Source organism: Syngnathoides biaculeatus, chromosome 5, assembly GCF_019802595.1.
Source record: "Syngnathoides biaculeatus isolate LvHL_M chromosome 5, ASM1980259v1, whole genome shotgun sequence".
NCBI classification, from domain to species: Eukaryota; Metazoa; Chordata; class Actinopteri; order Syngnathiformes; family Syngnathidae; genus Syngnathoides; species Syngnathoides biaculeatus.
Window position 1 is genome coordinate 20,126,851 of NC_084644.1, and position 17,581 is coordinate 20,144,431.

Below are 17,581 nucleotides of genomic sequence, written 5' to 3' on the forward strand. Positions count from 1 at the left end.
GTTTTGTATTTTTAGTTTACATTTAGAAACGTGACCATTTACAAAAAAGACCTCTGCCTAAAAGACTACGACAATCCTGATCACACCTCTATGCTTAGAAAAAGAACACATCTATATTTGCTCCATACAACTGAACATCTTTTTTATTAAATCCGAAAGATGTCTTGCCTCATGTGCAGACCATCATGTCCACCCCGCCTCATGTTGTTTGAAATGTATGTGTGTTTGTGTGTGTCACAGCAATATATTAAATTCATTGTTGCTCTTGGCTGTTTCCATCAGGGATGTAAGGTTTCTCATAAAGGATTCTAAACAATATTTTTCAAAGATGTGGGTATGTTGACATTTTCACAAAGTGAGAGAGAAGAAAGCAAAATCATTTTTTTTTTCCAGCCAACAGAATGAAGTGCACGTTGGGCATCCTAAAATTTTAATCAATTCAAGAAGCAAGTCAAGATAATGATGGTGAGGTTCTTGTCTACCTTGTAAAATATACATAAAGTGCAGGTCATTACAAGTGATAAGAATACCCAGGCTAATCTACAAATTCAACAACAATTTTCTCTTAGACATTAGATGAAGAGCTTTTTTCCGCAGGTACACTGGATGATAACAGAGGCTTTGAATATTTTAAAATTTTTCCACATTTTCCACAACAAAATTCATCGTTTCAGTACATAATGGCTTCAAGAATATGGGTCTGACCCCGCCAAAATAGAACTGTAAAGCGTTAGCCTCACAATTCTGAGGTCCAGGGTTCAAGTTCGGCCCCACCTGTGTGAAATTTGCATGGTATTTCCGTGGCTGCGTGGGTTTTCTCCGAGCACTCCGGTTTCCTCCCACATTGCAAAATCATGCAACATTAATTGGACATTCTAAATTGCCCCGAGGTCATGTCTTTATGTGCCCTGCGATTGGCTGGCAACCATTTCAGGGTGTACCCGGCCTCCTGCACGTTGACAGCTAGGATAGGCTCCAGCGCTCTTGTGCGGCTTGTGAGGATAAGTGGCTAAGAAAATGGATGGATGGATGGTCAGTTTTTGTTACAGGTGCCAGAGGCTGAATACTGAGCCTTTTACAGTTCCCTCATTTCACATGGGAGTTACGTTCCAAAAGATACCTGCGTTAAGTGAAATATGTGGAATAGATTTTTTTTCCATTTTGTTTATTTTTTTCATTTTATGTTTTAAGGATGTTAAAAAATGTTAAATTCATAACCACACACTTTACAAACTTTTCTCTAACATTTTCTCATGTTTCTCGTTCAAACATTCAAAGTGCAAACCTTCAAAGATTAAAAAAAAAAAAAAAAGTACACCAGTGTATTCTAAAATGAAACCAAAAATCAAAACCTGCTTGAGGCCAAAAAATTTACCGGTATTTAAGAAATAAATATATAAACGTCCCTCCATCCATTTCCTTTTGCTGTATAACCGTTTTCCTATAAAAAGAAAAATGTAGTTTTTCGAAATAAATGTAATTTTAATGATCAATCTAGCGACTCAAGCAGATTTTACAGCTCCTCTGGCTGGTTGGCTTGGCTCTGCTGCTTTTTTTCGCGACTGACAAGCAGGTCTGTTTGTTGTTGGTCTTTTTTGTCTTCTGGCCCAGAATATTCTTATCAGCAGACATGCTATCTTCGTTTATGTTTGAGAACTGAAGCCACAACACTGCGGGGCCCGCTGGCCTCCCCCGTTGCTTAAGGCGGGCAATTGGGGAAATGCGACGAGCCCACCTGAGGTCTGTGCAGTTTGCTGAAGGTCAATTAATCTCCTCCACGCAAAGTGTCCTGTACAGTACAGAAGGCGTTCAGCTTGCCTAACTCATATAATTGTTCGATGTAGCACTGTGGCTCTATAGTGCTGAAGAGAAAGAAGCGGACCCAAGTGTTGAGAAAGGAGGATGAACTAACACTTGATCGCTTGAGAAACATGGCTGTTGACAATGGTCTACAGTCCCTAAGCCAATCAGGACGCAGAACACAATGCAGGGTTTCCCTTAGCAAATCAGGATACACGACACAGTGCACATTGATATGCTGTAAAAAAATAATAATAATCCTGCTACACTGTAAGAAATTACACAAAATCCATGCAATAGCAAGGCTGTGTAAAGTGAACTGCATTGTAGTGAAGGAACGCTGTATTTCAAATGCATGACAGTGTAATACACGGCCCACTGTAAGATTAGTTACATTTGATTGCATACAGGTGGTTGCAATGATTGCTGTCTGGATGCACATTGGTTTCACGAGTGCTGTGGGCTGAAATGGTACCAGGTGAGGTTACAACATGCACAAGCGCGTGCGCACACACACGTATCCACAGACATACAAAAACACACATGCATGCTCGATGGAACCTAGGTACCAGAATAAATGTCAAAGTCGCACCAGAGATGTACCTAGTCACCCAGCATCAAATATCCTGGTCACCCACCTGCACAATAGTGGAATACCAAACTCCTGCAATGTACCATGCTTAAACAAAAACCCAGCCCAGACACATTGACATATTGAAAACAATATTTTAATGGAGGCGACCACTAAAGTTACCCAAAATGTTTGACCTAAAGTGCTAAGGAAATTTAAGTAAAATTTTTAACTCAAAGAACATAATGTAAAATACTCTAATTCTCTCTCTTATTGTGGCATTTAACAAAATTAAAGTGCCATTGACACCTAAAACATGAAATTTAGTATGTTGTAAACCAAAAAAAAAATAAAAAATAAAAAAATAAAATAAAAAAAACCAGCTGGAATGGACTCATCCATTTGTTCACAGCAAGAGTTGAGTGTCTTTGCATCTTGTACCAGCGGGATATTACCAGGTTTTTCTGCGTGTTTACCAAAATGCCGGCTTATTGTATTGCTGGCTTTTCCTCGAACACTCGGAAGGATGGATCCACTCTTCACACGTTTCCAAAAGATCCGATTCGTCGTGAAAAAATGGATTGCACAGGTGCAAAGGACAAGAGCTTTTTGTGTTCCAAATGACAGGGTGTGTTTTGAGCTATTAAAAATAATATTTGGGGGGTAATTTTTCACAGTTTATAGAATATGTTATGTCTGAATTTAGAATAAATCCCCTTGGTCACACCATCAAAATATAACAAAGGCAATTTAAACACACACAACACAAAACAATAACAAAATAGAAGTACAAAGTTTAGTCGCGTGTAACACGAGCTAACTAGCCAAAAGACGTATAGTCACCAAACTCAAACGAATGTTCGAAATAGGCAAATGTTATTTCCAGCGGATGTTCCGGCAAGGCAGTGTGGTGTCCATGTACTTGTCCAAAAGCAACAGTATTAATAAACAGCTCCGTCAACAGCCATCCTCGTCCTTATAGGAACATTCTAGAAATCCACGTCCGACGACGTAATCCTTCTCTCAGAACATAACAAAAGATCAGAGTCATAATAACTTAAGCTACGCAAGTCAGTCGTGCTATTTGTGTCGATGCGCACAGGCTACCATTAGCGGAGGTGGGTTGGGCGGGGAGGCGGGAGGAGAAAAGTGCCCCCCACACCCACCGACCACCGGTGCTGAGGCACCCCTGACGTATATACTTCCTGGCATGGCTCAAAACCAAATGGTAAAATGGCCGCGGTGCTGTCACTCGCTACTGAGATGTTCTCGTCCTCAAAAAGAGTTTCAGTCTCAGAAGGGGCGTCAGAGAAAAAAAAAAAAAAAAAAAAAAAAAAAAAAAAAATCAGAAAATTTATCTTGTTCATCTGCCATTGCATTTGGCACAGCGTGTTGTCAATGGCGACTGCTCCAGTGTGATGCCTGCACGAGACGTCACATGACGTCACAGACAATATGGCCGCCACTGGGATGTAGAGTCATACTTTCGCAAATTTGGGCTTTAATAAAACGCTCCCAGCTCACTTTTTCCGGCTTGTATTATCATCAGTGACTAATATTATATGTAATTTTGATAACAATACCTATTTTAAAATGCATATTATGCTATCAGTGGCACTTTAAATAATTTTGGTGATTCTGACTGACCAGAAACAGTAGAGGGTTAGTCTAATTTGACTTCAGACAGTGAGACAAAACAATAAAATGTGTTTTTGCACAATGAATATAAACTTCTGGCTTCAACTGCAGATACAACAAATTGTTGTTTAACAAGTTGTTAAATCAGAAGCCAATAAAAACATGTTTTCAACTAATACAATCCTTTTCAAAGTGGGATTGTTAAAAAAAAAATACTGGTTTGCAATATCAGCATTATTACAATAGAAATCAATTATTTTGATTTGCATTTGCGGGCCACCAAATTGACAACCGTAGAAGAGTTGTAATAAATATTGGCAATGTTTCAACAAAGTTTATAAATTCAAGTTAAGACTTGCTAAAATGTAAAAGGGCAGCACTAGGGAGCAACTGGTTAGAGTGTTGGCATCACAGTCCTGAGGACCGGGATTCAAATCCCAGCCCCACCTCTGTGGAGTTTGCATGTTCTCCCCGTCTGCATTGGTTCTCTCTGGGCACTCCAGTTTTCTTCTACATCCCCAAAACACACATTAATTAGAGACTGTAAATTGCCCTCAGGTGTGAATGTGAGTGTGACTTGTCTCTTTCTGCCCTCTCTATGCAACCAGTACTGGGTGTACCCTGCCTCCTGTCCGACGACAGCTGGGATAGGCTCTTGTGAGAATAAGTGTCTCAGAAAATGGATAGATAAAATGTAATGGATTTTTCAGATTGTATAGAAAGCTTTTCTAAATAATCCATCATCAGTGATGTAGCCATATGGTTGGTAATTCATATTCTGATGGTAATTCTTTTAGAAAGAGAAGCAGAAAAGTAGGAAAAACTTTAATGTTAAGACAAGATTTAAATACTATTAATGATACAACTATGACTAACAGATCTTCTACTACAATTAATAATTTAAAAAATTAGTGCCTTACTTCTGACAAAGCTGATTAAAGAGGATCTTGGGATTAACTGGACCCTTTCCTGGTTCTTTCATGCATTGGAGGAAGAGAAGCATGGCTGCAGTCAGTGGCTCAGGACTGGGGAGCATTGCTATTAAAGGAGCCTGCCCAAAAGGGAAAAAAGATATGATAGATTTTTGGAGGTACAAAGTGACAAAAAAATCTACAGTATATTTGTTCATCACAAATATCTTCAGGATAGCTAATTTCTTCAAGTAACTCACAGGAATATACTAGTGTAACATACAGTGCATTCAGAAATGTTCACATTGATTCCTTGCACTAAAAAACAAATTGTTCCACACTAAACTCAAGACACAATAATGACTATAGCACATGCACCAGCCATCCAAAACAATCCCGATTAGTTTTTAAATACTGTATATTATCCACGTTACGTATGGGAACAAATATTCTGTCTTTAAAAAGTTAATGGCTGCTCAGAGAGGTATTCATTTACTACTGTGGCTGTAGTTTGTAATGTAGAACTGTACTTCATAATGATGAAAAAGAAGTTTCAAGGCTGCTGTACACCGAGGGACGTGGCTAAACCTGATTGAACTGTGGCGCAAGGCACGTGGTTTGGCGACTAATTTCATAAGTGGCCAGTCAGTCAGCATACTGTTTTGCCACAATTTAAAATTTGAATTACAAACGCACGCTGTCACATCACCACAAATCAAGATGACTATCAATTTAAATTTTGCTCAAAATACAAACCTTTCCAAAAATGAGAATATCATGGAAAGGTTTATGTATTTCCATAATACCACGAGAAGAGTTAAACTTTCACAGATGCTACATTCGGGTTCCACAATTAAAACAATTTCAAGTACTGTATGTATTTATTTTTACATAATTTGGGCTTCTAGCTCATAAATCCCACGAAACGAGGAATTAAAAAAATTAGAATATTGTCAAGAAATCATCGGCTTAGATGGAAAAAGATGACACACTGTGGCAACCCCTACTGGGACAATCCGCATGGAAAAGAAGACCAAGATATACAATATGACTAGATCTAATTCCAAAGATGTGCCTTCCTTGACTCTGTGAGGGCCATGTTGAATGTGGGGCACTTATGTGGCTTGTGTGTTTACAGTTGATGTGAAAGCCAGGGGCCTGCTAAAATGTGCAGACTGTATGAGTAACTTAATTTATACCCTCAACATCAAAATAGCCTTCACCGCTTTTGCATTCAATGATAAGTGTGTCCAACGGTAAGGAGCAGGGGTTCTTTTCACCATGCAAACAAGGATAATTCATTTGACTGATGCTTTTAAAGGGTACTCAACTATTTGCTGGTGTCTTGTCAACACAATAAAAGTTATTTACAAATGCTAGTTTTGCATTGTTTAGTGTTTATTTGTGCTGCTATTCACTTATTCGGTTGTCCATATGACACATTGTTTTCTGGTTTACATTTTTTGCCCAAATAAAGCGAAGTGAGAATGAAACAAACCAAGCAGGTTCAGGGGCATTCTTTATAAACCGCACAACTAATTTGGACCAGAGGAACTTAACTACAGATCTGAGAGCATACTTATTCCAAAAGAATTGGCATCAACAGATGTGTTGGAACAACTTGAAAAGAAAATGATGTATCTTCCACTGGAGGTTACCTGTGGGGCTCTAACATTTAACACAGTAAGAATCGGGTGTCACCAAAAAGGGAGTTATTCCTTGACAGAATTAAGGAGTGTTTTGTAACAATGCATTACTATTTAACAGCGATGAACATTTTTACATTTGTGTGACAAAGTTATCTAATGAGATGAAAAAAATAAGTTAAATTTATGTCTAATTAATTAACTTCTTTAATTTAAATATTCCATGATGAATGTTACAGCTGAGTAACATATCAAAAATTGTTTCAAGACCATCTATAAACACTCACCCAGTAAGTTGACAATTAGTATTTGAAAAACAAATCCAAAAGGCAAGAAGAGGAAATGGTAGCTGTACCAGATGGCTCTCAACTGGGGGGCAGATCCTTAGTTTATACCCTTTCTCCTTCACTTCCTGGATGAGGTCATTGAGCATATGTGTTTGGGACAGATTCTGTAAGAAAAAACATTTAAAATTTCGTATATGATTAAATCACATTTTTATATCGCGCAGTCCATTTGTTAATCCACTCCTCTCTTTGAGGATTTGAGGAAAAGATTTGGAGTTCTGTGCGTTCATTTAAAATGTCCTTTTGAAATGTTCTGCAAATTTAGAAGGAATGATAGTCACTTTGCCATGTTGCTTTAAAATGAAGAGTCTTGGTTTGAAGTCGTCAATGTCCCATAAGAGAAGTATCTTTTTCTTTGCTTTCAAGAAATTTGTTTGGTCACATCTTGGCAATGAAGACAGTTGCTATGGAAAACGCACAATGGAGCTGGCATTGTGAAAGCAGACACAGCTCATCCTCTAACAATTACATGTTTTCACCAAAAAGATTGCAGTTTTCAAGGAGACAATACAAAAGAAGTGAGAGAGAAAGAGAGTGGGAGAGAGAGAGAGAGGGTGATAGAGAGGAAATCGCAAGTAAAGCGTGCTCACTCGAATTTCAATCAAAGAGGAAGGTCTTAGGGGTGATTAACAAAATGGCGGAAAAACAGCTTTATTGTTAAAGAGGCATGTCAGTTTGCAGTGACCATGACACAACCAGAGACAGACTTGGCAGGCTTTATGGTTGGATTGTATTCTGATCATGCTCTGCACCCACCGAAGGCTGCTCATGTGTGAGCAGGTAAACGTGGATGTTTGCATTGTATTTGTCACTGCACTGAATATTTTTCAAAATTACTTAAAAAACTTGATTATTCAATGAAAAAAACAGTGAGTGTTTACACATATTGGAGAAGAATAAGTGGAAACCAGATCATCAAAACTCATCACCAAGTAAACACTGATCAAGCAGTGTTTAATATCGCTGGCAAATACTACCATTTTTCTCACGACATTCAAATCAAACACTGATTTCAAGGATAATTTCATGATAATTAGTTCAACCATTAGTGTGGCCATGTCTGTCCTACTATCTATCCACCTTGGTGGGAAAAAGTGTGCACATGTACAGAAACGATAACACATCCATATGGGTATACATGTTTTGGAGACAAAGAAATAAAGCAATGAATAAGGTGGCGAATGGAAGCCTTTCTCTCACATCCAGTTTCAATATCAAACACTACTTATTACTTATTCCATTTTGCATTTTGTCCATGACTTTGGTGTAATGTTGTCGGTCCTTTTTTCTATTACTAATACTCCACATGCATTTTATATTCCCTTGGGGATAAAGTAGATTCATTGATCAATTGATTGACATGGATGTGATGGTGAATTAAATTAGCCTGCGGAAAAGGGCACAATCATTTTTTTGGAGCATATACTTTTAAATCGGAATTAATATTTTTTTAGTTCCCCTCTACACTCCTCCCTGTTGTACTCGCTGCGCAATGACCTTGCGCCACTTGCTGTATTTCCTGTCATTTGTTGTGGTGTTGTGGTGCTTCAAAAGCCACCTGCCTCACCTGCACCTTGCCAAAAAACATCCCAACTTCTGTCTCCAATATTTTTTTTTTCTGAATTGCTTCTACTGTTGCCATATATTCACAGCTCACAATACATTAGCCAGTTTAATTTACAATCATCAACTGATTTTTGGACTTGGTCGCGGGATCACCATTGGAAGTTTGACTTGTCAAGAAAAATTTTCTGAAGGTGTGTGTATCGCAATAATTCCAAAGAGGTGTGCGGAATATGGGTATTGATTTGAAATTAGCTTTTCACATGTAGCGTATGCAGGAGAGCGGAGTGAAGTGGCTAACTGTGTTCTTCCTCTACTAAGTGAGCGCTACTCTCAACTTGAATAAACGAAGGACACAAACGTGTTCGTGTGCTGTATTTTATTTGTAATAAAAGACTCAACAGGGCTGTTCTGTGTCTCAGCCATGTCACTGTCTTTGTTTGCACATTACGCCACCATATTGATTAGTGATCGGTTCTGCATGATTAAAATGTGGTCAACTGATGCAATTTCCACTCTTCTCATCGAAAATAATAAAATTAAGTAAATTCTTAGGACCTTTTTAATGACTGTCTCAGCTGTTTGGAACATGTATCAGGCATCCTATTGAAGGTATGAGTATTTTCAAAATATCAATCCATCCATCCATTTTCCTAGCCGCTTATCCTCACAAGTGTCGCGGGAGTGCTGGAGCCTATCCCAGCTGTCAACGAGCAGGAGGCAGTGTCCACCCCAAACTGTTTGCCACCCAACCACAGGGCACATCGAGACAAACAGCCGCACTCACAATCATACCTAGGTGCAATTTAGAGTGTCCAATTAATTTTGCATGTTTTTGGGATGTGGGAGGAATCCGGAGTGCTCGGAGAAAACCCACACAGGCATGGGTAGAACATGCAAACTCCACACAGAGAGGGCTGGAATTGAACCTGGGTCCTCAGAACTGTGAGGCCAATGCTTTTTAGTTGCGCCACTGTGCCGCCATTTTCAAAATAAATAAAGTTAATCAGTTTAATGTTTTTGTAGTGTTCGTACTGTATTCAATTTAATATGTAATAGGCTGAAAAGGATGCGCAATCATTATTTGCCTTTAATTATGTTTTACAAAACATCCTAAAATTTATTTTTGTAAGGCGGAAAGGTGGGGCAACTGGCGTGTCTGCCACACAGTTCTGAGGACCGGGGTTCAAATCCTGACCCTGCTTGTGCGGACTTTGCATGTTATCCTTGTGACTGTGTGAGTTTTCACCAGGGACTGCGGTTTTCTCCCACATCCCAAAAACTGCCAACTAAATTGCCTTCAGGTGTGATTGTGAGTAAGAGTATGTCCGTCTCGATGTGCCCTGCGATTGGGTTGCAACCAGTTCAGAGTGTAACTGCTTGATGTACCTGGGATAGGCTTCAAAACTCCTGCGACTCTTTCTACGATAAGTGCCTCAGAAAATGGACGGATAGGGTTTGAAAGCATTGAACAGTGCCAGACAGCTTTAGAGACATATTTATTAGCTTGTGCTGCTTTCTCCTATTTGACACTGACATCTCCATATAGCCGTTCTCAAATGTCACGTTGAAAATACAAATGGATAAATTGCAGACATCAAATTGTTGAATAGACAGTTTTTCAGTACCTTTGATTTACTAAACTTAAACTAAAACTAAATCAGAAATGTACCAACCTGCATAACAGCATTGAAGAAGCAGGTGTTTCCAAGGTTATTGATGCCTTTAACAGCAACCAAGGCACTGTTGATGACTGAGCTTTTGCCTCTTGAGGGATCTTTATAATCAGTGGGGCTCTTCTCTCAATTTCTGGATCTTGGTGGATGTTGCTAAGGCATGACACACAAATTGCCATGATTCCAAAAATTATTCCAGAATCAATTTGACAACCCTTATAATCTCGACTTTTTTCTTCCAAACTCACAAATTGTGATCATAAGATTACAAGTTTAGTAACTTACTTTTCTCTTTTTAATGTCTCCTTAACACTCATTTGTCCAACCCCAACAGTGCCTCCATGAAAGGAAATTTTGAGATGCTTTGGTCAGTTGACTTTTAAATTTGGTATCTAATGGCTCATATTAAGATAAAGACCCTCTGAAATCTCTTTCATGGAGGCCAAAATTCACAGAGGAACTCAGTATCATTATTTTATCTGGAACATTTACAAAATGATGAATTTTGGGGCCAATCACCGATTAATTACTTAAAAAAAAAAAAAAAAAAAATCACCGATCTGATCACAAACTGATGCAATGAGTACTACATTTTCCCACACTATAAGGCGCACCTAAAACCCTTTAATTTTCTCAAAAGTTGACGGTGCGCCATATACAGTGAAGAAAATAAGTATTTGAACACCCTGCTATATTGCAAGTTCTCCCACTTAGAAATCATGGAGGGGTCTGAAATTTTCATCGTTTGTGCATTTCCACTGTGAGAGAGATAATCTAAAAAGAAAAACCCAGAAATCACAGTGTTTAATATTTTAATGATTTATTTGTGTGATAAAGCTGCAAATAAATATTTGAACACCTGAGAAAAGCAATGTAAATATTTGGTACAGTTGCCTTTGTTTGCAATTAGAGGTCAAATGTTTCCTGTAGTTGTTCACCAGGTTTGCACACACTGCAAGAGGGATTTTGGTCCACTCCTCCACACAGATCTTCTCTAGATCAGGTTTCTGGGCTGTCGCTGAGAAACACAGAGTTTCAGCTCACTCCAAAGATTTTCTATTGGGTTTAGGACTGCAGACTGGCAAGGCCATGCCAGAACCTTGATACTCTTCTTACGGAGCCACTCCTTGGTTTTCCTGGCTTTGTGCTTCGGGTCATTGTCATGTTGAAAGACCCAGCCACGACCCATCTTCAAGGCTCTGAGGGAAAGAGGTTGTTCCCCAAAATCTCACAACACATGACCACGGTCATCCTCTCCTTAATATAGTGCAGTCGTCCTGTCCCATGTGCAGAAAAACACCCCCAAAGCATGATACTACCACCCCCATGCTTTACAGTAGGGATAATGTTCTTAGGATGGAACTCATCATTCATCTTCCTCCAAACACGGTTAGTGGAATTATGACAAAAACATTTCATTTTGGTCCCATCTGACCACAAAACCTTGTCCCATGACTCATCTGTATTAGCCAAATAGTCATTGGCAAATTTAACATGTGTTGGTTTAAGCAGGGGAACCTTCCGTGCCATGCATGATTTCAAACCATTCGGTCTTAGTGTATTACCAACAGTCACCTTGGAAACGGTAGTCCCAGCTCTTTTCAGGTCATTGACCAAGTCCTGTCGTGTAGTCCTGGGCTGATTCCTCACCTTTCTAAGGATCATTGAGACCCCACGAGGTGATAATCTTGCATGGGGCTCCACTCCAATTGAGATAGACCGTCACGTTTAGTTTCTTCCATTTTCTAATGATTGCTCCAACAGTGGACGTTTTATCACCAAGATGCTTTACAATTTCTCCGCAGCCCTTTCCAGCCGTATGGAGTTGTACAATTTTGTCTCTGGTGTCTTTGGACAGCTCTTTGGTCTTGGCCATGTTACACGTTTGAGTCTTACTGATTATATGGGGTGGACAGGTGTCTTTATGCAGCTAACAACCTAACACAGGTCCATCTGATTCAGGATAATACATGGAGTGGAGGTGGACTTTTAAAGGCAGACTAACAGGTTTTTGAGGGTCAGAATTCTAGCTGATAGACTTATTTGGAGCTGTATCACACAAATTGTTAAAAAAAAAAAAAAAAAAAAAAAAAAAAAAAAATCATACATTGTGATTTCTGGTTTTTCGTTTTCAGATTATCACCGCATAGTGGACACGATGAAAATTTCAGACCCCTCCTCGATTTCTAAGCACGAGAACTTGCAATATAGCAGGGTGTTCAAATACTTCTTTTCTTCACTGTATATGGATCAATATTGAGCCTTTAGTGCACCTCCATCTAATGGATACATAACGTAACCCCAGCCTCTACTGTAGCGTCGATTCTATGCGCCTTATAATGTGGTGCACCTTGTAAATATGAAAAAAGTTTTAAAATAGGCCATTCATAAGGTGCACCTTATAATGTAGTGTGCCTTACAGTGTGGAAAATATGGGATATTTAAATTATTTGTTCATTTACTGTATATAGAGGGTTCCTGCGCTACTTTGCACTTCACTTTTTGTGGCTTCAGTGCTTTATTTCAATAAACTCATAGCTCCACTTCTGATACGACTGGTGATCGTAACCGTTTTTTTAAACTCGCTAATCGGTGATCAGCCTAAAAAACCCTGATCATCTAAAGACTACTTGGGATATATCACATTTTAACCACTTACCACTTCACTGCTCCAGAGAATATTTACAGAGAAAAATATTCAAAACACATTTATATATATATATATATATATATATATATATATATATATATATATATAAAGTTCATGTGAAACACTAAGCCATTCAAATTGTATGCTCAAAACTCAATTTTATTTGGCTGCTCAGAACACCATAGTACTTTTTTTTTACAATTTTATTCTGAAAATATAACATCCTGTTGTACTTTTTAAGTCCAACTCAATCTAATCTCACATTATTGCTACCTGAACAATGTGGCCTGAAATTAAATGGTCAATATGTGCTTATCAGAAAGAAAGCCTTTCTAGGCCCATCTCAATAGTTTTGGGATTATGGAGGTTCAGCTTGTTGAGATGGCAGTCTGTTGTAGCATTCCACTCAGTCGTGCTTATTACATCTGGCCCCGTGTTGGCAACATCTGGGGTTTCCAGCTACTCCACGAAGCCATAAGGGAGCACCCATATGTCCAGAACACACAACGTGGAAGGAGATAAACTGAAGCCCTTTGTCAGAAAGTGTGCTTCCAGACTGCAGTTGATGCTGAAAATATGTGAATCGTGTAAAGTGCAAGTGAGAAATTGACATAGGATGTATGCCTGGTTGTTGTGGTGTGTGAGAGAATTAAGAAAAAAAAAAACACTCAACAGTCCTACTGCAGCTTGTGAAAAAGAGTTCCGGTTAGCACTACCTCAGAGGGAAAGCGACGAGGGAACTAACTGGGCGGAATGGGGATGCCTATGGACACAATCTGCATCTGGGACCGTCACCCAAGGTAAACAATGTTCACGGAGCCATCTGGTTGAGACTGGAGAGGGAGAGGGGGCAGCAGAGGACAGTTGAGGGGTGTAGTGGGTGGAGGGAAGGGTTGCAATGAGCACAAGCATATGGAAAAGCAGATTTTTCCTCTCCCTGCAGCAAGCAACGATGGCAAATGTTAACATGCGCTATGTCCACGCTTGACTGTGCCCCACTAAGCACCACCACCTGGCCCTTCTTGCTCAGCACGAGTATGGGCAACTGTAAGAGTGAGAGTGGAGTCTCCCCAGGGTGGAGAAAAGCACCGTAGTGCTCGGACTGATCCAGATGCATGCATGTACACCAACACCCCCTGCACTCCATGCTCATTTTCACACGAGATATGCAAAGAAGCACAGAAATTGTTTACACTTTTAGAGAGAACAAAACTGGACAAAAAAGCGATACATCAGTGACCTTTGACTACTCTATTATTCTGGATCAAAAGACAACTATTCCCAAAGACCAACTTCAAAACCTTGGTAAAGGTCTTAACAGAAGAGTAAAAACTTTTCTTTTTTTATTTTACTCCAAGAGAGGTGCAAGAATATTTTCACTTCACTCCAATCCATTCATTTTCACTTTAAACCTCAAGTGCACTGATTAAGTGGGCAAATAAAGTTAAGAAAATAATAATTTGAACACCCTGCTATATTGCAAGATCTTCCACTTCAAAATAATGGAGGGGTCTGAAATTTTTATCGTAGGTGCATGACCACTCAGAGAGAATCTAAAAAGAAAAATCCAGAAATCACAATGTGTGATTTTTTAACGATTCCTTTGTGTGATACAGCTGGAAATAACTATTTGAACACCTGTCTATCAACTAGAATTCTGACCGTCAAAAAGTCCACCTCCACTCCACATGTATTATCTTGACTCAGATGCACCTGTGTGAGGTCATTAGCTGCATAAAGACACTTGTCCATCCCTTGCCAAGCAGCTTGGTGAAAAAAGGTCCACTGTTGGATCAATCATTAGAAAATGGAAGAAGCGAAACATGACGGTCAATCTCAATCGGAGTGGAGCCCCATGCAAGATATCACCTCGTGGGGTCTCAATGATCCTTAGAAAGGTGACGAATCAGCCCAGGACCACACGACAAGAATTGTATAATGACCTGAAAAGACCTGGGACCACCCTTTCCAAGGTTACTCTTGGTAATACACTAAGACGTCATGGTTTGAAATCATGCATGGCATGGACGGTACCCCTGCTTAAACCAGCACATGTCAAGGCCCGTCTTAAGTTTGCCTATGACCATTTGGATGATAAAGAAGACTCATTGGAGAAAGTTTTGTGGTCAGACGAGACCAAAATGGAACGTTTGTCATCGTTCCACTAACTGTGTTTGGAGGAAGACGAATGATGCGTTCCATCCCAAGAACATCATCCCAACTGTGAAGCATGGGGGTGGTAGCATCATGCTTTGGGGGTGTTTTTTTGTACATGGGACAGGACGACTCTACTGTATGAAGGAGAGGATAACCGCGGCCATGTATTGTGAGATTTTGGGGGACAACCTCTTTCCCTCAGTCAGAGCATTGAAGATGGGTCGTGGCTGAGTCTTTCAACATGACAATGAACCAAAAGCACACAGCCAGGAAAATTATTCTGTTATGTGTGTCTGTATTTTTATTTTCCTTTCATACTTTTATGTTACTATGATGCGGTTCTTTTGTGATGTGGAATTCTGGAATGTTCTGAGGTGTGCCTATATAAGAAGACTGAGAAGGACTGTCAACAGAGCTTCTGACCACCGCTCTTCCGACAAGTAGACAAGTACACGCCACACTGCATTCTGCCTTTCATTCATGGACATTTCTGGACATTTGTTAACTTGGAATATTCGCTGGAAAGAACATTTGCCTGGTTGTTCAACTCTGGTGACTATTCATAGCTTGGCTCAACTACTCAGTCTTTGAACTTCTATTCTGTGTTGATTGTTTTATTTTTGTGTTGTGTTGTTGTGTGTGATTAAATTGTCTTAAACGCAATACAACTGCTTTGTCATATTTTGCTGGTTTGAGTTGGGGGATTTTAGTCTAAATTCACACAGAACACAAGGTTCTGGCATGGGCTAGCTAGTCTCCAGACCTAAAGCTATTCGAAAATCTTTGGAGGGAGCTGAAACTCCGTGTTTCTCAGCGACAGCCCAGAAACCTGTCTGATCTAGAGAAGATCTATGTGGAGGAGTGGGTCAAAATCCCTCTTGCACTGTGTCCAAACCTGGTGAACAACTACAGGAAACATTTGACCTCTGTAATTGCAAACAAAGGCTACTGTACCAAAAATTAACATTGGTTTTCCCAGGTGTTCAAATACTTATTTGCAGCTTTTATCACACAAATAAATCGTTAAAATATCAAACATTGTGATTTCTGGGTTTTTCTTTTTACATTATCTCTCTCACAGTGGACACGCACCTACGATGAAAACTTCAGACCCCTCCATGATTTCTAAGTGGGAGAACTTGCAATATAGCAGGGTGTCCAAATACTTATTTTCTTCACTGTAGTTGCATATGGACAGTATATTTCTCCATAATTGCAAACCATTCATCAACTAATAGCACATTAAAATACAATTGAAAATCATTCATCAACTAAGAGCACATTAAAATAGAATTGAAAATCATTCATTCATTTGGCCAGTCAGGTTTATGCTTCTATGTTTGCTTACAGTGTAGCAGAGCAGAGTCAGCTCCCTTCATGCAGAGCAACCAGTCATGAGGAAGGACGAGCAACACCAAATGTCTTATTAATTCAATAATTTGTCGTGACTACAGGGCATAAAAAGCTTGCATCCTTGCCAGCTGAGGCCAGGCTAGCTTAGTGATGTTTTACTAACATCAACATACACGTTAGGTGCATCTTGGTAATGCAATGCTATGCAATGTGATTTCGCTTACAATGATTCTTCCAAAAAGAAACATCCAAACTCCATAATTTGGAAACAATATATTTGAGGAGATATTTATGGATTTTATGGGACAAACACAACACACACAAGTGCACAGACTGGCCTACTTTCATGCGCAGTGGTGGGAATTAAGCTAACATCACTCTTGATTACCTCCATGTTAGAACCACCAGGGGACAAGCCTTTTGCTTGCCACTGACTCGTCTAGACAAGTTACCATAAGAAAAACAGCCTGGTGCACAGTTTATCTATTACCTTTTGGGCAGTCGAAGCTATCGGCCAAAGTCATTTGTCAGGAAGTCAATTTGTGACATATTAGTCCTTGGCACACTAAAATCCAAGGTAGAAAATTGTATCTGGGCAGAAATATATGCAACCAGAAAGTAAATTTGAACACTTGACATTTTAATTTCAATTTTGTTGAACTTCAAAGAATCCCTCATATCCGCTCATTTTTGTGTAAGATGACTTGGTCTTAAATTTTTGTGTACGTCCATTATCAAACTATTCTGTAAGGAGCAGGTAGCTAACCGGATAATATTAGTCCTAATTTCATCTGTGGTCAAGACAATCTACTGTATAGCACTTATTGCTCCATTTCATGGTGGTTGGCAACAGAAAAGGCCACTATGTTATGTGCTCCAAAACAGCCCCTGAATGGCCAAAGTGGAGACACGCCATACTTCGCTTCCTTAACTACCCAGATGTTTGTCAATATACAACCCCAATTCCATATTATGGAGCAAAGATGATAAAATCCCTATATTACTTGCAATTGGATGTTGAGGAATATTGTTCTTAAACTGTTCGACAACTTTCTCACGGACTTGTTTGCAAAGAGGTGAACTTCACTTCATCTTTGCTTGTGAATGAATGAACACTACAGGGAAGCTCCTTTTACACAAAATCACGGCACCCACCTGTTGCTGAATAGCACTTTCACCTGTGAGATGTTCCAAACAGGTGACGAGCAGTTCCCAACTTTCTGTGTACTTTTTGCCACCTGTCCCCAACGTTTTTGTAACAGATTGCAG

The 17,581-nt window shown here is 39.5% G+C and overlaps 1 protein-coding gene across 1 annotated transcript in view; it reads right to left on the bottom strand.

The window, feature by feature from the left end:
• Positions 1-17,581, bottom strand: part of usp45 (ubiquitin specific peptidase 45) — a 68,434-nt gene that overhangs the window by 33,503 nt on the left and 17,350 nt on the right. Inside the window, 4 exon segments of the mRNA XM_061820638.1 lie at positions 4,930-5,060; positions 6,922-7,017; positions 10,153-10,269; positions 10,271-10,305. Coding sequence (XP_061676622.1) covers positions 4,930-5,060; positions 6,922-7,017; positions 10,153-10,269; positions 10,271-10,305 — 379 coding nt within the window.